Source organism: Brachyistius frenatus, unplaced genomic scaffold (genome assembly GCF_029030835.1).
Source record: "Brachyistius frenatus isolate BFR_SWC_R1_liver_20210118 unplaced genomic scaffold, ASM2903083v1 Contig_7, whole genome shotgun sequence".
Taxonomy (NCBI): Eukaryota; Metazoa; Chordata; class Actinopteri; family Embiotocidae; genus Brachyistius; species Brachyistius frenatus.
The window spans coordinates 62,829-84,334 of NW_027210606.1; the positions used below are offsets into that span (position 1 = coordinate 62,829).

General features: G+C 38.7%; 2 protein-coding genes across 2 annotated transcripts; one reads left to right on the forward strand and one right to left on the reverse strand.

Annotated features, from left to right (window-relative positions):
* Nucleotides 1-623: 623 nt before the first annotated feature.
* Nucleotides 624-4,664, reverse strand: ptp4a1 (protein tyrosine phosphatase 4A1). Its single transcript, XM_069689450.1, has 5 exons — nucleotides 4,449-4,664; nucleotides 4,109-4,201; nucleotides 3,301-3,431; nucleotides 2,558-2,632; nucleotides 624-1,795 (listed from the first exon to the last, which is right to left on the reverse strand). The coding sequence occupies exons 1-5, from the start codon at nucleotides 4,551-4,553 to the stop codon at nucleotides 1,678-1,680; spliced, it is 522 nt and encodes a 173-aa protein (XP_069545551.1). The 5' UTR covers nucleotides 4,554-4,664; the 3' UTR covers nucleotides 624-1,677.
* Nucleotides 4,665-13,235: 8,571 nt separating this feature from the next.
* On the forward strand, nucleotides 13,236-16,669 carry lgsn (lengsin, lens protein with glutamine synthetase domain). The gene is made up of 4 exons (XM_069689373.1): nucleotides 13,236-13,277; nucleotides 13,526-14,216; nucleotides 14,987-15,153; nucleotides 15,476-16,669. Exons 1-4 carry the CDS (start codon nucleotides 13,236-13,238, stop codon nucleotides 16,667-16,669), a joined length of 2,094 nt encoding a protein of 697 aa, XP_069545474.1.
* Nucleotides 16,670-21,506: the final 4,837 nt, after the last annotated feature.

Consider the following 21,506-nt stretch of genomic DNA (forward strand, 5'->3'; position numbering starts at 1 on the left):
GTCTTCCATCCATTATCTATACCTGCTTTTATCCTGAACAGGGTCACGGGGGGGCTGGAGTCTATCCCAGCTCACTTAGAGCACACAGGATACACCCTGGACAGATCGCCAGTCCATCACAGACAGAGACAGACAGAAACAATGACCATTCACACCTAAGGGCAATTTCTAGAACCACCAATTAACCTGAAGTGCATGTTTTTGGATAGTGGGAGGAAGCTGGAGTACCTGGGGAGAACCCACACAGGCAGAGGGAGAACATGCAAACTACACCCAGAAGGGCCCAGGCCCGGATTTGAACCCGGAACCTTTTTGCTGTGAGGCGACCATGCTAACCACTGCACCACTGTTCCGCCCCATGATTTGATTTTAGATTTTATACCTTGATCATCATAAAATATTCTTTTGAAAAACTAATTTTATGAACTTGAGATTCAATTAAAAGTGTATTTTGTAATGTATTATAGCAGGATAATACATTACAAAATACACTTTTAATAAATAGCAGGATTTAACCATATTCAGAAATGCACTTCCATTTAGACACAAACCAAATATTATTTAGAAAAAACAGACAAAAATGTTAATAACCTATCATTGAAAATAATGACTCATTAACAGTCTTTGTTGTTTTTCAGTGTATCATTTAATGTACTCTCAAGTTGGTGAACAGGTACAACTTTGTCGCTCACTGTACTAAATCACACATCCATTGATAGTATAAATAGCCAACCTAATAATAATAGTACACATTTTCAAATACATAAAATCATCAAGTATCCAAGTCTTAAGTTACGGACATCAAATAAAAAGGCATACAAAATACCGCAGACATTGGAAGTCCAGTTTGAAGCAAACAAAGAAAAAAAGAAAAAAAAAAGATCACATTTTGGACATGGCAGTTAATTAGTAAACAGAAGTTTTGAAGGTATAAAGAAAAAAATTACAAGTTCCTAGACTTTCAGTTGACAAATATTGCAACAATTAAGCATTTATATTAAAAATAGTTACTGAAAGGGCATAAGTGTGTGTAAGACTTCCTGCACAAGACAAAGGCAACAGTTTCATTTTTTTGTTCCAAGTAGAAAAATGAAACACCTTTTTCAAATGCCACCGGGAGGCAACTCCCACATCAATTGCCTTTGTTCCATTTCGATTGTAAGGCATTTATGGATAATCCATCTGATTTGAAGGAAGGCATACTTCTTTCTAGCCAGTCTTGAAACTGAACCCTAAAATTGAACGGGGTACACATATTTGCACACACGAAATAAAAAATTAGTTTCTTTTTTTTTTTTTCCTTTAAACACATTCTCAGGCGATGTTAATGCACTGGCCAATTGAAATCTTTGGGATGCATTTGCAGAAAACAGTTAATCCAACATCTTACAATGATACACGACTCAGCATGGCCCTTCCTAATGTTTTTTATTTGGGCACATGAAGAGACAACTCGGTTCACACGACTTGTTTTTTTTTCTTTTTCTTAACATTTGATTTTGAACCCAGAGAGGGAAGGTGACAGTTGAATTACCAAGCATGGTTTAAAAAAAAAAAAAAAAAAAAAATACTTTAACACAACGCAGAAAAACAATAAAACAAGTCTGCCAGGTAGTAAACTAGCAAGATTAAATGTAATTCATCTGTAGTGGGAGTTGAATGGGTCAGGATTTGGCTCTACTGGATGCAGCAGTTATTGCGATGGCCGTTGGAATCTTTGAAGCGCAGGCGCATCTTTGGACGATATTTCTCCAGGTAGAACAGCTGCTTGCTGTTAAATGCTCCTCGACGCTTCCTGTGGGATACAGCATGGGATTAATTCAGTTTAACACAATAGACTTAAAACATTAAAGTTACAGAAGAAATATGAATTTTCTCAACAGCTAGTTAATCTGTGAAGTAAGTGTGTTAGAAAAAAAAAAAAAAAATCAAGTTATCCACCTTGTTAGCCCTTTTCTGCATTTTAGTAAGGCGTGGGTGATGACTGTATAGCATGGGGTGATATAAACATGTCTAGTGTCATATTATACCATATTGTTAATCAGAATATGCCTTTAAAAGTGAAATTACCACAATGTTTTTATTACTTTCTATGAAAGTACAATCATTTCAAAGCAAACATGTAGACTGAACCTTTGAAGCGATGAGGCATCACACTTTAAAGCACTGCCTCCACTTCTCCTACACAGTGACTCTTCTCTCTCAATATCTGATATCTCATCTATTTACAGTTATGACTCATCCTTCCTTGCTTTATGTTTCCTAAAATTATCCCGTTTCATATCACACAAAAATGCAGGATGATCAGAAAAGTTAATGGCCACCAGACTCCACACTTTATTTTTCAACTGTAAAACATCCCGCTCAGCACATATTTGCATTATTAGGTGTTTTCGTAAAACAAATCTGTGTCAGCCTAAAACACTTGAGTGCCTTTTATTTTTTAATTTACAATCAGTTTATAAGAGTCTGCAGGGCATTGTGTAAACAAAACATAACCTTCATCTGAACATACTTGGAACCCTGCCAAAAGGTTTTCATTGTCACATTAACTTACTGTCGAATGAATTGGACAGCATCTTCATATTTCATCCCACATTCTATCAAGGCAAGCGCCACCAGAACAGGAGCTCTGCAGGGAAAACAATGTCAGTTAAAGAGATTTGTGCTTTATTATTACAGCAATCTTTATTTTAAACTCTGATTTTCAGTATTTTTAAATCAGCCAAAACATTTCACATCCTTTTCAGATGAGCTTTGAACAAACAGCATCGAGACAGAACCTTGAACCTTGTCCAAACTAAGAAGACACACACGGGACAGAATGTGGGTGATGTCATGAGTCATTTACAGCAACATGGAGAAAATCCACACGTCTGCTATTTCGCTTCATACTCGCACTATAATTCATAACATTTATTCTATGTTTCTTAAATTTCAGTTTTTAACAATATGCCATGTTACATTTGTATATATACTTAAAAATGAGATAATACAGGCATTTGTGAAAACGTGAAGAAACAGCATTTGGGACATCGCAGTGAGTTACGCCTCTAGAGCTGCAATTATGTTTTTTCTTATTAGTGGAATATTTGTTTATAACATGTACAATATGCTACAGCCCAATTTCAAAATACCTGTTTATCAGAGCAAATGTCTAAAAACCAAAGATATTCAATTTACAAGAATGTTGAACAAAGAAAACCAGCAAATTCTCACTCACCAACAGATCAAGTGTAAAATTATTATTCACTATGATAAAAATATAATACTTTTATGGTTGTGACGGTGAGTGCTCACCTTCCCAAACCTGCCACACAGTGGACAGCGATGCAGCAGCCGGGCTCCTCCCTGAACTTCAACTTCAGCAGGTTCAGCCAATCATCCACAATTTGGTTGGAGGGCGGAGCTCCATCGTCAAACGGCCAATCCTGGAGAAGAGAGAAATGATGTCATAGGCCCAATTTCTTGGAAACTAAAACAAAAGAAGTGTGAAGACTGAACCTCGGAAGGGAAAGACAAATGTTGTTATAGTGGGAGGGACACCTGTAGAGTTCTTTCTTTGAAGGGTTGGCCTTTTTTTTTTTTTTTTTTTTTTGCTATGTTCAATCTTTTTAAATACTAAAAATAAATAGAAAATATAATTGACAGATTTACTGATAATAAAAACTATTGTTAATTGTTCTAGCAATGAGTTTGTTCGATAGTGTTGTATTTCCTTGACTTTCTGATCTCTTTTAGGCTGTCAAATATGATTTGACGAGTTTAAGACACACCAACTGAACCTTTTGCATCAAACAGTAAAAAGGGCTAATAATCTGAGCGTTGGCATCAGATGTATGAATCTGTCACTAGAGGCTTTGAGTTGCTTGTTGTTTTTGCAGCAATATATTTGCATGGCAAGTCTAGAACCTCACTAAACCTAAAAAATAAGTCACAATGTTGACAACAAAGGTTTGATCTCCACACCAAGGAAGCACTTGTGAAAACAATGAAAACAAGGACAAAAAGTGATGTTTGGAAAAGAAACTGAAAACTGGAGGAAATAAAATGCCAAAAACTATATTTGTTTTTGTTTACAGCATGAGGAAACCATGTTTGAACTCACCAGAACCTGGATTCCCTCTTTCACCACCAGGGTGGCATCATAGGTGGCTTCACAAACTCTCACAACCGTGGTGACTCCATATTTCTTCAGCTCCTGTAAACATCAGATTAATTAGAAAACAATACATGAACAGTGAAGCTACCTAATGCACAATGTAAGAACACAGCCAGCGACGCTTGATTTAAAAATACATTCAGCTTCTTTAATTCACGAAATCAAAAAATCTTCTGGTTCAAGCCATTTCACTCACTGATGTCCTCTCCCATATCTTATTTCACCGTTGTCATTTTCTAAATATTTGAAAAGATTTGAACATTTAACCATAGAGACTGAGGCTCACCTCGATGAACTTGTTCAGGGTGGCGTTGGTGGGATTGTGGGTAATGAGAAACCTCATATTTTTGTAGGTGATCTCCACAGGGGCTGGTCTGTTCATACGAGCCATTGTGAAAGCGTAAAAAAAATATAACAAAACCTAAACGTCTTCCACTGAGTAAAAACACAAATGTAAACACTTAGTTAGACTCGGAGGGAATGTCAAACACAAATGTCCAATGAGCTTTGAAAAACTCAAACAAAAAAATCCTCCGGTCTGTTTGAGGTTGGCAATGCTAAAAAAAAATCAAAAAATCACGGGGCAAATTTGGAGAGTTAGCAGCCGAAAAAGGGCGGGCAATTTGAAAATGAACTCAAAACCCTCTCCTTTGAAAAAAAAAAAAAAAAAAAAAAAAGAAAAGGAAGAAAAATAAAACCAAGGCTGGTTCCACCTTGATTCTGGCCAGGCGGAAGCCGTCGAGGGCAGTGTGCAGCGGGTGGAGTTACCCCATCCAGGCCGAGTTATCGCTGGTTCTGGGAGGCGTCCCGGTCCTGCCAACTTTCCGGGGTCCCTCTTGTGGCTCAAGTGCTTCGGATCGATGGTGAGTTCGGCTGTTCACTCGTCTGCATAGGCAGCGTGCTGAGCCTGGCAGTAGTCCCCACTGCCCTTCAGAAACTCCATAAATGTGTGACCCAGAACACCACAGAACTGCTGCAGGACACGAGAGGGAGACGAGAGGGAAGGAAAGGCTTTTAAAAACATAATTTAAGAACACTGACCTCTGTTGAGTTTTAACAAACACATAAAAGGTTTTGTTGGCTCAAGAAATACAAAATAATTCACATTAAAACTAAACCACTAGTGGAGGTGCCCATTTGGTTTCATTAAACTTTTGTTATTTATTCTTGTCCAAACACTAATGACAAGTTTTTTAAAAACAATATCCTGATATCCTGACTGACAGGAGCACAACATTTAAGGTAGAGTTACAAATTAATATATTTAGCATAATTGATTCATCTACCAATTAGGCCTATATTAATCATCAGATTGTGAAAAATGCCCATCACAAGTTCCCAAAGCCCATGGTGACATTGTCTGCTGTCTTATTTTGTCTTACCAAAAGACCAACCCTTACAACATTCAGTTTACAACAACAGTTGAGAAAGGATCACGTTTTAGAGTCTGGAACCAATACATTTTTTGAAAGATAACTTTAATAATGTTAATGGAACTGCAGCAGTTAATTTTCAATCATTTGTTTTCAGGCAGTTATCAAACAAATATACCAAAAAATAAATAATTACTGTAGCCTTAGAAATATTCTGTCTTGTCCCATTATTATGAATAAACATGACATAAGTCAAGACTAACGGACAGACATTTTTCATAATTTTTGATATTTTACTAACAAAATACAGTGAACCCTCGCTATAACGCGGTTCACCTTTCACGGTCTCGCTGCTTCACGGATTTGCATCGTGCATTGAAATCACATTACGACTATATGTAACGTAGATATATTTAATGTCCAGTTCTATCTATTTCAATTGTAAAATAAAGGTTACTACTTCACGGATTTCGCCTATCACGGTTTCTATTTGGAACGTAACCCCCGCGAAAAACGAGGGTTCACTGTACTTTAAGTTTTTTTTTTTCCAAAATTGTTGATATTTAGGTATTGAAACTCAATCTTATTATAAACATTGCAGAACATGTCGCTTCTATGACAAATAGTGCATTTATTCAAATGTTGGCCTTCATGTGATCCATGTTGTCTAGTCAAATACACCAGCCCTTCAGAAGCAAACACCAAGTGATTCAGTGGATACAAGATCTTATGCTGACCTTAAAATCATGTGAAAATATATCATCATGTTGCAAGCAAAGGCACCAAACACACACCACAATTCAATGGACTCATGAAACAGCTCAATGTTTTGAGCAAAACCAAAACCCAGGGAAGAAAAACATCTGAAAAAAGTCTGAATTTGATTTTTAGGAGTGGATTTCATACATTGCCACCACACAATTCTGCCAGAAATAAAAACGTATTCGTAATGAAAGGGAAAAAAATAAGTAAAAAAAAAAGTCCCTTTGGTGTTTAAAATTCTCATGAATTCTCATGAATTCTACCCTGAAACACATCCCAGCCTCCCTCACCAACCTATTGTTCCTCACAAATGGCTTTAAAAATGATACAAAGCAAGGAGTTTAAATTCACATCCAAGGGTGTGTTTGTGTTTATCAGTCACCTTAACAACATGTGAGAGTTAACAAATTGAGCAGGGCAATATCCACTGCAAGAGTCTGGGGTTTGATTCCCAGGATGAACAGGTGGTGTGGTTTTATGATTTTCATTCACAAACATGTTGGATATAATGTTTTGCAGCGATGCAAATGGGGGAAATCTGGGCAAAATGAAACTCTACCTTTCAATATGTTAAATAAAGTCCCACTGCAGTACAGTCTAATATCCTACCTAATGGTTGCCGGAGTAGAATAGTAAGGATGTGTTGTTTCTGACATCTAGGTCATATCTGTGAAGGCTGAGCTCATCATGAGGCCTTCAGCAGGGCTTTTTACATCCCCTCTGCTATTATCATCATTATAAATCTGACTCAGAAATGGCGTAAAACCTGAGGGCCCACTTTACTGCAAATGTTTTTCTTCTGCTTATTCTAGAAACAGGAAAACATGTTCAAGTATGCTGTTAATCTGCTATTTTCAGTCTGAAAAAATGGTATTTAGTACAAAATATGATATGGCACCTAAAAGGGAAGCGATTGAATTGTTAAAAGCAAGGTAATATGAAGAATCATAGGATGCGTGTAACACAGAGGTAGGGGTTTTAAATAGATGGCATGTTACAGCACGACACTACAGGCTGTAAAGTGTCCTTTGTGTGCGAGTGGGCGCCATCATATAACGTTAGAGGCCTCTCGGCACATCAGCAGCTGGAACAGGAACACTGCACGTTGCTTACAGGTGACACATACAACCCTTCTTTGAAAGCAGCAGGCAGGTCGTTCATGTCGAAGACCACAATGTAGATATCATTTGCATTTCACACGAAAGTGCGTCGATTTCATCCGACAGAAACTTCCGAGAGGAGCAAGCCAGGACCAGTCCGAGCAGCGCATCCGACAGCCGCTTCCCCAACCAGCACAGCAATGTTAAAGTACACGTTCATATCCGGGGGAATTCCTATTCATTGAATTTGTGTTAGCATTGAATAAAGGGGCTGAATGTCGAGCGTCATTGGACCGGGTTTGTCTCCGAGAAGGCCGTGATTTCACCAAAGAAACGTGAAGGCCAGCTGGTAACAGCAAACGATAACCTACTGATTTACCGTAGAAGACGAGGAGATTAAAAACGGCAAACAAGATGGCAGCCAGAAGAAAAAAGATGACTTACTGGGATATGCTTACTCATTGAAGATTGTAGCTTAATCATACAGCCGGTCCCCAGAAAAAGGTACAATTATTAAACGGTTCTCCACCATACAGTCCGGTGCTGTTTCTCCGAGCGGAGCCGAAGTCTCCTGATCTGCCAGGCCCACTGACGCACTGGAGAGAAAGACGAAGGACACTTCCTGTTAACATTTTCAAAATTAAATTATATGATATTATATGATATTGTATTGTATTGTATTATATTATATTATATTTATTACATTACATTACATTGTATAGTATAGTATAGTATAGTATTGTATTGTATTATATTATATTATATTATATTATATTATATTATATTATATTATATTATATTATATTATATTATATTATATTATATGAGTGTATTTTGTATAGATTTGATTTAATTCATTTATCTTGTTTACTTTTGTATTCATGGGTGGTTAAATCTATACTGGGATTGGCCCCAGCCCCCTGTGAACCTTAGGCTAAAGCGTGTATCATTGTTTTTTTTGTTTTTTCAACTTCAACTTCTTTAATGTCAATCCACCATATGACATACAGACATATAGATGGATAATGGATGGATGGGTAGTTGTACGTGTTTCTTATTCCTTGCATTATGTCCCCCATAATAGTAAAAGCCCAAATTTCCAAATTATACAGGACTTGACTTGAATGGGATGTATGAGCAGCCCCAAATATAATGAACAATAATAAAGGAGAAGATGAAAAAAAAAACTACTGTAAACACTATTGAGTTAGTTGTGAATATGTGATTGTTGAGTCAAGCATCAAAGGTAATTGTTTCAAAGGTAATATATTGCTGCATGGCTGGTAATTCTATCCATTCTAGCCTACCAACTTCACACAAAGTAGTCTGATTAACCAGCTTTGTACACGGGGGACGGGGGGGGGGGGGGGGGGATGCATGTCATCCTTCAAGAGAAGTTTTGAATTACCACCCACACGTGCAAAACTGCAATCATAACATTTATAACATTTTACATTTTTTTTATATTTTGAGGTTTTGCTCTAAAGCATTTACATGTAATACAAAATATTTAATATTTGTCCGAAATTTTTATTCTAATTGTACGAGTTCTACATGTGATTAAACATTTCTTATTTTACTGTTTTCTATAGGCCTATTTTCAAATACAGTTTTGTCACATGCTTAATATCAATATAAATAGATTTATTGTATTTCTTTCCTTTCGTGCTACTATTGCCTCTTTAATGGTACGTTTTAAACCTCTATTTTGAAAACAAACCCAATGAACTTCCGTTTCTTCCTGTATTTCATTCCCTCTATCTTGACAGAACTCTTGAAACCCCACCCTGAAAATGTGCGGTGCGATGTCCAGACATCTTTCTGCCTCCGAGCTGCACAGGTCAGATGATGACTGAAGCTGCTCCTTCAAACTCCAGGGATCACATGTGGACAGAGGACACCAGAAATGATCCAGGCTTATAAACACCATTATTAAAACCATTCACTTATTCCATTTAGTCTGACAAAAAAAACATAGAACAATGAGTCATTATTATTATTTTTTGTTTCTTTGTATTCACAACAAAATGAAATTGTTGTTTTATGTAAATAGAGAATGTAGGCTATTGTTAAAAACAAAAAAACAAAAAACAAACGAATTATATGTCCTTAATTTATCTTCCAATTTCCCATGTTGACCTGTGAGATACTCTGAGATCGAAAAGTGGATGACGGTATGCCACTCCAGACGCAACCGTACCCCTCCTATTTGTATTGATCCCTGGTTATATGCCGCTGGTTTTCTACCGTTACATGTCTTGACTAAAAACAAAATTTTCCTTGTGGTGTTCGTCAAGTATACCAACACTATCTGTAGGCACTGTATCAAAGAGGTTGTCCAAATATATGTCAAATAAGACAGACAGTACATGCTTGCATATACCTTTGTAGAAGATCTATTTAGCCCACTTCTGTGGTTCAAAGCATTTAAAATTTGTATTTGAAAATCTTAATGTCTTTAGGAAGCATATAGATAGCCTACCATATCAACACAAATGTCAATAGATGTATGCTAAATACTTGTATTCCTCTGTGGAAAAAGTAAGTACAACCTTCAGCAGAAATAACCTCTGATAGGCCTTTTCTGTAACTGGCCACTGCACTCTGAAATCTGTTTTTTATAATTTTTGACCACTCGATGCAAAATTACTTCAGTTAAGATATTTGAGGCGTTTCTTGCATTTAGGCTACTGGCTGTTTCAAATTCCCACACAGAATTTCAAAGCAAAACTGGCTTCCGCCTGGCTTCCCCATTTTTTTTTCACAATGTAGTTGCCATTTTTAATAAAATGCTTTAACAGTTTCATGAATTCCTCCGTGTTGTTTCAGCTATCTCTTTTTCATATTTCTCATTGAATATTTTACAATGAGTGAAACAGTGCCAAATGTTATTTGGGGTGAATGTGTGGTGAAAATGTATATTACAGTGCAATTTTCACTAATATCCATGTCCTGGGGGGAAGGCAGGCCCAGTTTGCTTCCCCTAGTGAAAAAAAGAGAGATTAAATGATTAACCAATTAGATGAGGGTACAGTCATACTGCTGCCAAACTGCAATTAGTCAGGACTAGGTCAAGGGAAGCCAGCTGCCCTTCGGCATCACATTAAACCAATAGCATGTCATCAATGTCATTGAATAACAGAAGATAAACATTAGCCAGTTTGTATTGGTATCACAGTTAGCAACATTAACAGAGGCAGTTATGGAGGGCAGAGATTTGGAGTATTTAGTTAAAAACTGTTTTACTAAACTACCATTAGAGCAGTAATTTAAAATTAAATCACCAAATTAGAGCAGAAAAAAGAGATTCAGACTTTCAATGTGAAAAATTGTGTCCACACAGACTATTGACAACTCAGAGGGATGGCAACCAAAAAGTAACATCGATTTTTGGATGTGGAAGGATTGACGAGGCTCTGGACTCGCCAAGAAGCATTAACGCAAAGAAGCACAATGAACAGGTAAAAACTGATATTCTGATGAGACTCATTGTTGTTCAGCCTTGCACCTTGATACGCTAAATACGCTCTCTAAGGCAAAAGCTGGAAAATAAGTGGCGTTCCATTAATTTACAAGGATTTCACCTGGCCTGGATGGATAGTTTAATATATATATAAGAAAGCTCTCCGTAATGCCATAACTGCATATTATTCATCATTCATAGAGGAAAACAAGAATAAACCTAGGTTTCTTTTCAGCACTGTAGCCAGGCTACAAGCTTTGATCCCATCCCAACAACACTATTCAAGGATGTCTTTCTCTTAATTAGCACTAACAGTACATATTTTATCATCTCTCTCAACAGGTTATTTACCACAGTCTGTTGCTGTAATGAAACCTTAACTTAAAAAGTCTACTCTTGATCCAGCAGTTTTAGGAAACTACAGACCCATTCGTGACCTGCCCTTTATTTATAAAATCATTGAAAAAGTCATTTAAAGTCAATTACGTGACCATTTACAGAAGAAAGGTCTGTCTGAATATTTTCAGTCAGGCTTTAGAGTGCATCATAGCACAGAAACAGCACTTGTGAAAGTTACAAATGATTTCTTAATAGCCTCAGACAATGGTTCTCGTCCTGCTGGATCTCAGTTCTGCATTCGATACAATTATCACAACCTTTTATTACAGAGATTGGAACATGTTACTGGGAAAGAAACTGCATTAAAACAAACAAACAAACAAACAAACAAACAAACAAACAAAGGAACTGCATTTGACTGGTTCAAATCTAAATTAACAAATTGAAATCAGATAGATTTCAATTTGTTAATGTCAACAATGACTCCATCAGGCAAACAAGAGTTGATTATGGTTTTCTACAAGGCTTGCTGTTAGGCCCAATACTTTTCACTTTATACATGCTTCCTTAGACGATATCATGAGGAAATACTGCATAAACTTTCATTGTTATGCAGATGACACCCAGCTATATCTTTCTATAAAACCAGACCAAACAAATCAGCTTGTAAAACTAAAAGAATGTCTGAAAGACATAAAAGTCTGGATGTTTTTTTTTTTTACTTTTAAACTCAGACAAAACAAAGATGGCCATAAACACCTTAGAGAATTTTTCTCCGGTCACTAATTTACTCTGGATGACATTAACTTGGCCTCCTGCACCACTGTGAGGAACCTTGGAGTTATCTTTGATGAGGATTTGTCCTTTAGCTCACCTAAAGCAAGTCTCCAGGACTGCCTTATATCTTTATATTAATAAAATCAGAAACATCCTGCTTTTGATGCTGTGATGCAGGAAAGCTAATTCATGCATTTGTTACTTTTGGGATAAATTATTGTAATTGCTTGTTGTTGAGATGTCCAAATTACTCATTAAAAACCCTGCAGTTGATCCAAAATGCTGCAGCAAGAGTACTGACGGGATTTAACAAGAGAGCTCATATTTCTCCTATTTTAGCTTCTCTTCATTGGCATCCTACAAAATCAAGAATAGAATTTCAAATTCTCCTGCTGACTTACAAAGCTCTTCATGACCAGGCTCTTTCTCATCTCAGAGCTTATTGAACCATATCACATTCGCTCTCAGGTTTTTCTTCCTTTTAAAGGGGAGGTTTTTTTTGCTCCTGGTGGCTGTTGTTGAATTGTTGGGTTCCTTTGTATAAAGTTGCACATTTCTGTTGTAAGGATTTTACTATGTTAAGTGCCCTAAAAGTGCCTGTTGTGTTGTGATTTGGCGCTATATTAATAAAACAAATAGAATAAAATTCAAATGTGGTAAATATTGTTTTGTCAGCCACATATAAACCCTTTTAATATGCAATGCATTAGAAAGTTGTACTGTTTAGGATTGATCAAAGTCAAAAGATTTGAAACTATCCAGTCGCCTGAGCAAATGTTGAATAAATTGTTACAGTTGCCAGTAAACATCTATGTCAATTTATTCTCTCGGAAACACACTTTAGATTGGAGAATCATTTCACTCAGGCATTTAGTACCTCTTCAATGGATACACCATCAACAACAGAAGCTATTGTCTAGTCTTCATAGTTGTGTGTTTTTATCTCTCTGGAATAATTACTTTTGCTCCTATATCTTTCTGGAAGCATAAGCAGAGCTGCTGAGCTCTGCAGTTTCCCTCTGCAATTACACAAAAGCAACACTGAATGGTCTTCACCAGCAGCCAATAAGCTCAAAGCAGCGCTGATTCACTGTCTACCAGCAGCCGGCCAGTGCCAGTTTCCAGCTGGACTCCCGAAGGTGTTGGGGGGCAAAAAGAATTTTCTAATCCGTCACTATTGTACCAATTGTCTATAAAAATTAATGTGCGAGTGAAGCTCTGCCTTCACATCAAGGCTATCAAATTCCAAATCACAGTTCATGAGTACAAACAAAGAAATGAATGACTCTGAAGATTTCAAGGTAACAACTCCACATCTACCTTCTTTATTTGAATTTTATTCTTACAAATTATTGTCGGTGGATACAGCAGTTTGGGCTTCATTTGAGCTTTTACTTGACTTTGTTGAATAGATTTGTATTTCAGATATTTAGGTCTTTTTTATTCGGTATCATTAAGGTTTGATTTCTTAATCTCTTTGACAATCTACATCATGCAGACTTGATTATCTCTTACCATTCTTGTGACAGACCCATTATGTGTTTTCCAGGAGAGCCAAAGTAGAAGCAAAGACCAAATAGATGGCACGGGGATGAGCCTCGGCAACAAGAAGGGAGTGAGGGTGAGTGGGAAATATGCGCCTCCGATAGACTGGAGCAGCAGAGGAGGAGGTCCATCCATCATCCACTCTCCCACCAACACACCGATACCTCCAGACAGCCCCACGGTTATCTCCATTGCACCTCTACCTCATAGGCCTCCAGAGAGAGTTGATGATGCCAGGATGGATGAACCTACAGCCGGGGAGGACTGGAGGAGAGAGGCATTATCTCATACCAGGGCATCCTACGGAGAGATGGCCGTCCCCAGGCAAACCATGGAGGAGCTAAAGACCATCTTAAGGGACAGTCCTCTGCTCAGCATCTGGGGAAGAGATGATGGAAAACCAGGGAGTCCCTATACGTATCTTCATGGCAGCAGTGGCGGTAGTAGCGGTGGAAGGCCCGGTGGACACCAGGACGATGGAAACCCCCACAGGGCGTTCAGCACCTTCAAACCTCACTCTGACGCTTCCAGAAAGGGGGCCAGGTCAAGAGATGGCACATCTATTCAGCTGCCTTCAACCATGGATTCATCCAGCTCGTTCAGGTCTAATGCCAACACAAATAGGCAGCCTGGAGTCAGGACACACACACATGCAAGCGGTGGCTCCTGGGGAGAGACTGCAGCTTCTCATTCAGGTTGGTGACGTTTTGGTTAAAAGACTAGTTTATCCTTCACATAAATAAGGAAAAAAAAACTCATCGGACTGTAGCATCAAGTCCTTTCCTTTTTTTTTTTAATCTCTTGATTGACTTGACTTGGTTTCAACCATCAGTACAAACTGAATTCTTTGTGCTTGTCCTGAGTATGAAAAAAGGGAACCCTTTATCCTTTTTTCTTTGTTTTCTTTTTAATATTTCAGCATATTTCAGCATAATATTCACTTGATTTGAACCATTCTGTTTTGCGGTCTTTTAATGATAATAAACTGATTTGTCTCTTAATAATAACTTGCACTTGATCCCTAGCAGAAGGATTTACATCGGTTTGATTCCAAAGATACTTCCTAATCATTATTTCTATATTTAGAACAATCAGGAGAGACAATTAAAAAAATCTGCCAGGAGGTTCGTTTTCATTGGGATTTGATGTTCTTTGTCCTCAGCTATATTGTCAATGACCATGAATGGGATATTTTACACTGCAAAAATTGCACTTGTTAGTGCTCTCTGATGGAGTAACTATGGCACTGTTTCCAATGGCTTTGTTTTTGTGCCATTTTTGCATTGCATTTTCATGTTACTTATTGGTTGACAGGGTGACAAAGGATGACTCTTAAGCTTTGAGTTTTTGAAAAACCATGGAAAATGTATAAACTGTTTATGTTTATTTTTATTTTCAATAACGGGAGACTTGTAAGCAAAGGTTGTTTACTGTATTAAAAGATATTTCTAACTCTATTTCATAGATAACGTTAACGACATTGTCGAGATCTCTGTGAACCAGAGGTTCATTGCAACCATGGAGCAGATCAAGCAGCAGATCGCCCGAGAAAACATCAACTTCGTCCGCTTCGAGGCCACCGATCTCCACGGAGTGTCCAGGTCCAAGACAGTACCTGTCCGCTTCTTCCATGTAATAAAATCTATCTATCTATCTATCTATCTATCTATCTATCTATCTATCTATCTATCTATCTATCTATCTATCTATCTATCTATCTATCTATCTATCTATCTATCTATCTATCTATCTATCTATCTATCTCTCTATCTCTCTATCTCTCTCTCTCTCTCTCTCTCTCTCTCTCTCTCTCTCTCTCTCTCTCTCTCTCTCTCTCTCTCTCTCTCTCTCTCTCTCTCTCTCTCTCTCTCTCTCTCTCTCTCTGTCTGTCTGTCTGTTTATCTGTCTATCCGTCCATCAATCCATGATTTCAATGTAAATGTTGTATTCACAGGAGAAAGCGGTATATGGGGTACCAATGCCACGAAGCTACTTGGAGCTGACCCTGAGCCCAAAGAGCAATGAAGTGGACCATGCCAGCGCCGCCAACTTCAGTAGTGATGTCCTTCTGATCCCTGACCTTTCGACCTTCCGGGTCCTACCCTGGGCTGAGCAGACAGCACGGGTCATCTGCGACCCGTGCACTGTGACAGGAAGCCCCCTCCGCACGTCGCCACGCCTCATTGCCAAGCAGCTCCTTGGCCAGCTCCAAAGCTTGGGGTTCTCTCTGCACTCATCCTTCACCTACGAATGCTGCGTCCTGGGAGCGCCGGATCGAATCGGACCAAAGACACTCCTGTTCCCTGCCACTACCCTGCTCAGCAACCATGACCTGCCTTTCTTTCAGCAGCTGGTGGACAGCATGTACTGCATGGGTGCGGACATAGACAGCATCGCTTCTGCAAGTAGCCCCGGCCAGATGGAGATCGTCCTGAGGCCAGAGTTTGGGATTGCGTCCGCCGATAGCGCCTTCACCTTCCGCACTGGCATCAAAGAAATGGCTCGTAAACACAGTTACATCGCCAGCTTTTTCACTGACGATGGTCTGTACAATGCGGGGGTGCTCTCTCATAGCCTGTGGGATGCTAATGGGCGACGTAGCCTCTTCCACAGTGGGGAGAAGGCTGGTGAGTTGTCTGAGATTGGTAGGAAATGGCTGTCTGGCCTTCTCACTCACTCTGCTGCCCTGAGCTGCCTGATGTCCCCCGGCCTGGGCTGCCGGAGCCACATTGCCAAGACGATCAAAGACCCCAAGCGGATGCTGTATGCCACTCATGGCAGCAATGATAACAGCAGCTCCTTCAACATCAAGTGTCATGGTGGGAGGGAGACACACATTGACAACAAGTTGGGCTCAGCCATGGCTAACCCGTACATTGTACTGGCTGCTACAGTGGCTGCAGGACTGGATGGTATCAGACGAAACCTGAACGCCGAGAGCAGTCTGAGCAAAGCTCACTGTCAGCAGAAAGAGTTTGCCATTCCCGTGAAGCTTGATGATGCTCTGGAGGCACTGGGGGAGGATCATGTCATTCGCAGCACCCTTGGAGAGCCTTTTGTTCAGTATTTCATTGCAATGAAAAAGTTTGAGATTGAAACCCAGGAACTGGATGATGAGAGGAACAAATGCCTAGAGTATTTCATCTAGAAAGCCTAATTTCTTTATGTATGAAACACACTTCCACCTGCCACACAAATAAAAGCATGAAAAACAGCTGCTTGAATGTAAACGGTTTTTTATTTTATATACAATGTTGATCCCTTCTTATAATACAGATTGTTGATATTTTTCAGTTATTTCAAAATAAAGGAATAACAATCCCCAATTTGCAAAGCAGTATTGTGCAATTTTTCTGTCCTGTGTACAAATTTTGCTTTACTTTAAAATGCTGAATCTGCTGTTGCTGGTGGACAGTTTATTAGCACTAAAACAGCAAAAAACGAAGTGGTATTGTAATGAAAAAGGTATGCCAGGGAAGGAAGCTCAAATATGCAGTAACACACACACACATACACACACACACACACACACACACACACACACACACACACACACACACACACACACACACACACACACACACACACACACACACACACACACACACACACACACACACACACACACACACACATGCTTGTATTTACAGAGTATATTTTGATATATATAAATGTTACTCTGGATGTTTATTTAGTGCATTAACTATCAACAAAAGAAATGTATGGATTAAAGAACCTGGTCAAACAATTTACTAAACAAACAATCAGAAATTTAAGACACAATGACACCCTGAGATCTATTTAATGGGTGTTCTGGAGTTTTTCATCATCTTGCAAGATTTTCATCAGCAGATGAAGTTGAATTTATGAAGTTCCTTGTTTTGAGTGTTTTAAAAAAACAGTAAAGTTTTAAAGTTAAACATTAATTGACCTTAATGCCGTAGTAAACAGCAGCTTAATTAACAGTTATCTAATGTGTAAGTAACAATTTATTAATTGTGTTCATGTTAAGGTATAAACATGAACACTTGTTAAATTTATACAATGTACATTATTTGATAGTTTATGTTGTGTTACTAAAGAAAAACATGTTTTTATTTTACAATAATGCTCACAAAGAGCCTGAATAAATGACCTGCCTCAATTTCCTGTAATTGGTCAAAAAGTACAAACCATCCACAATGTGTTTTCACTCATGGTTTAGTTTGTTCCAGACCGTGACCTCTTTTGGTTAAAACAAATTTTGGTCCTTTGGTTTGGACTTTGGTCTGTGGCAACTTTGACACCTTTCATTTGTTATTTGGGTTTGCTGTGGTTACCATCCATCCATCCATCCATCCATCCATCCATCCATCCATCCATCCATCCATCAATGATGTCCGTGCAGCACGGACAACAACAGGATTTCAGGTACAAATATGTATTTCCCAAACAACAAGATGTCCGGCAGGATGGCTGTATGAAAACGAATGGTCTTTCTTTCCTCGACAGTCCTCGTGAGAGAAACTTTCACAACAGACTTTGATGATTTTTGCAAAAGCACTTTCATAAGATAACAAATTATTTTAGACTGACTGACTTTCATGTCTTAGAGTAATGATGTCCTGTTGTTTCTCTTTTCTTTGCCACAATATGGATTACTCCAGTAGTTGAATAGGGCTGTTTGCTGTAAACTAAAAATACATCAAGATGTTACAACTGATGGTCAAGACATTTTTGACAAGCATCACCTGTAACTTAAAACCAACTGGTTGTTAACAGTGTGCAAAGCTGTCATCAAGGCAAAGAGTGTCTACTATGATGAAACAAAAATATGAAAAACCTAGTTTGCTTTTTTTGTTTTCCTAATTCCATATGAACACAAAGAACAACTTCACACTGCAGTGTCAGCCCCTGACACACAAACAGATTGCCTCTTTTATAAAACTGATTGATGAACATTTATAAATATTATTAATGCACGCAAAACACCAAAATGTAGTCTGAGTGCAAATTGTCTTTATAAATTAGTAATCTTGAAAGTGTGCAACAGTGTACACACCCATAGCATACTTTGGGTATTTACTAAAAAGTTCAATGCAAATGTCTCATAATATTGATGTGTGTCCTTGTAGAGAAGAGCAGCAGTATTAGACAGACTGGTGGCAACTGCAGGAACAAACATTAGAGCCAGGAAGTCTGTAATAAGCTGGATCCCTGGCAGTGTGCAGTGATTCGTACCACATGAGTAATGATAGACAGTGTGGATGGGACTTTTTTGAGTCTGGCGTGACTTTTCTGTCACGCCAGATGTTTAATATGTCCTGCTGTTATGAGTGACACCGTCTAATCTGTCAGTTGTCATGTACACTTTTATTCAATATGTTTATTCACAATGCAGAATTAGTGGGTGTTTGTCTCCCACCTCAGGTGGAGTTTCCTGAAGCTCACATCTACAAGTAGACTCGGAACACATTGATTTCAGAGATGATGCCTGATGCCTGAAAACTCCTTGATGGCGGCAACAAGTTACAGCTATAGCAACTGCAGCTCTCAGTGAAGAAGACGGCCATGTCATAATGCTCTGAATTTTGGACCAATGACCCAAACACAGCACAGCACTGTATATTCTAACTTATAGTTCTTGTTATTGTAACAATCCATTTGCGGTTTTATGAGGACTGAGATATCGGCCCCAAACACTTTTGCTGCAACACTGACACAATAGAAGAGGGTAGAATCTTGCAAATGTTGCCAGTGGCTTTGGAAAATTACATTGAAACATTGTGCTGCAGCCAGTGTTTGAGATGGAAAGAACAAGTGCTTAGTGACATTTTGGTGTGTTTATTGGCCAGTATCAGCAAATTGTTGCATTTTATTTTCTGAATTGAAACAGTAAACCTGTTGTATTATGTAATTGAATAGTTGATGGGACAAACAACACTATTATACATCATGAACAAGATAATTACATACGTTGACTATGTTCTGGGGTTAAACTGAATCGTGCTTTTGCTGATGCTAACATGACATCCAAGTGGCAAACAACAGTGACATCACCCACTGGTTTGTGAACTGCCACAATCAAGCCTGTATAGTTTGGATTTTGGCCATTGCCATCTTTCTATTTTGGAGCCAGAAGTGACCATATTTTAGAAGATGTACATACTATTGTGAGGCAGCTTTTTCTGACATGAATGCCATGAAATGTAACTTAAGAACAAGACTGACAGATACATGACTAAATGTGAATACATTCCATGCAGTACCGGCCATCCCTATACAGTGCCTTGCAAAAGTATTGACCCCCTTGGCGTATTTCTTTTTTTGTTGCCTTACAACCTGGAATTAAAATTGATTTTTTTTTTTGAGGGGGTTTGTATTATTTGATTTACACAACATGCCTACCACTTTGAAGATGCAAAATATGTTTTATTGTGAAACAAACAAGAAATAAGACAAAAAAAACAGAAAACTTGAGCGTGCATAACTATTCACCCCCCCAAAGTCAATACTTTGTAGAGCCCCTTTTACAGCAATTACAGCTGCAAGTCTCTTGGGGTATGTATCTATAAGCTTGGCACATCTAGCCACTGGAATTTTTGTCCATTCTTCAAGGCAAAACTGCTCCAGCTCCTTCAAGTTGGATGGGTTCCGTTGGTGTACAGCAATCTTTAAGTCATACCACAGATTCTCAATTGGATTGAGGTCTGGGCTTTGACTGGGCCATTTCAAGACATTTAAATGTTTCCCCTTAAACCACTCAAGTGTTGCTTTAGTAGTATGCTTAGGGTCATTGTCCTGCTGGAAGGTGAATCTCCGTCCCATTCTCAAATCTCTGGAAGACTGAAACAGGTTTCCCTCAAGAATTTCCCTGTATTTAGCGCCATCCATCATTCCTTCAATTCTGACCAGTTTCCCCCCAGTCCCTGCCGATGAAAAACATCCCCACAGCATGATGCTGCCACCACCATGCTTCACTGTGGGGATGGTGTTCTCGGGGTGATGAGAGGTGTTGGGTTTGCGCCAGACATAGCGTTTTCCTTGATGGCCAATAAGCTCAATTTTAGTCTCATCTGACCAGAGTACCTTCTTCCATATGTTTGGGGAGTCTCCCACATGCCTTTTGGCGAACACCAAACGTGTTTGCTTATTTTTTTCTTTAGCAATGGCTTTTTTCTGGCCACTCTTCCGTAAAGCCCAGCTCTGTGGAGTGTACGGCTTAAAGTGGTCCTATGGACAGAAACTCCAATCTCTGCTGTGGAGCTTTGCAGCTCCTTCAGGGTTATCTTTGGTCTCTTTGTTGCCTCTCTGATTAATGCCCTCCTTGCCTGGTCCGTGAGTTTTGGTGGGCGGCCCTCTCTTGCCAGGTTTGTTGTGGTGCCATATTCTTTCCATTTTTTAATAATGGCTTTAATGGTGCTCTGTGGGATGTTCAAAGTAGATTGCACACAGGTGGACTTTATTTAACTAATTACGTGACTTCTGAAGGTAATTGGTTGCACCAGATCTTATTTAGAGGCTTAATAGCAAAGGGGGTGAATACATATGCACGCACCACTTTTCCGTTATTTATTTTTTAGAATTTTTTTGAAACAAGTTATTTTTTTCATTTCACTTCACCAATTTGGACTATTTTGTGTATGTCCATTAGATGAAATCCAAATAAAGATAAATTTTAATTCCAAGTTGTAAGGCAACAAAATAGGAAAAACGTCAAGGGGGGGTCAATACTTTTGCAAGGCACTGTAAATGTGGAAAAGACTGAGTGCATAACACATGCATGTGAACATCAGCAACATCAACAACAGACGAAGGGATGTGATACAGTGGTATGACACACAAAAATTAAGGAAAAGTAAGAACTAAATGGTTTGCACTGGTGCCTCACAGTGGTGCAGTGGTTAGCATTGTCCCCTCACAGCTAAAAGGTTCTGGGTTCAAATCCAGGCCTGGGCCATCCTGTGTAGAGTTTGCATATTCTCCCTCTGCCTGCATGGGTTCTC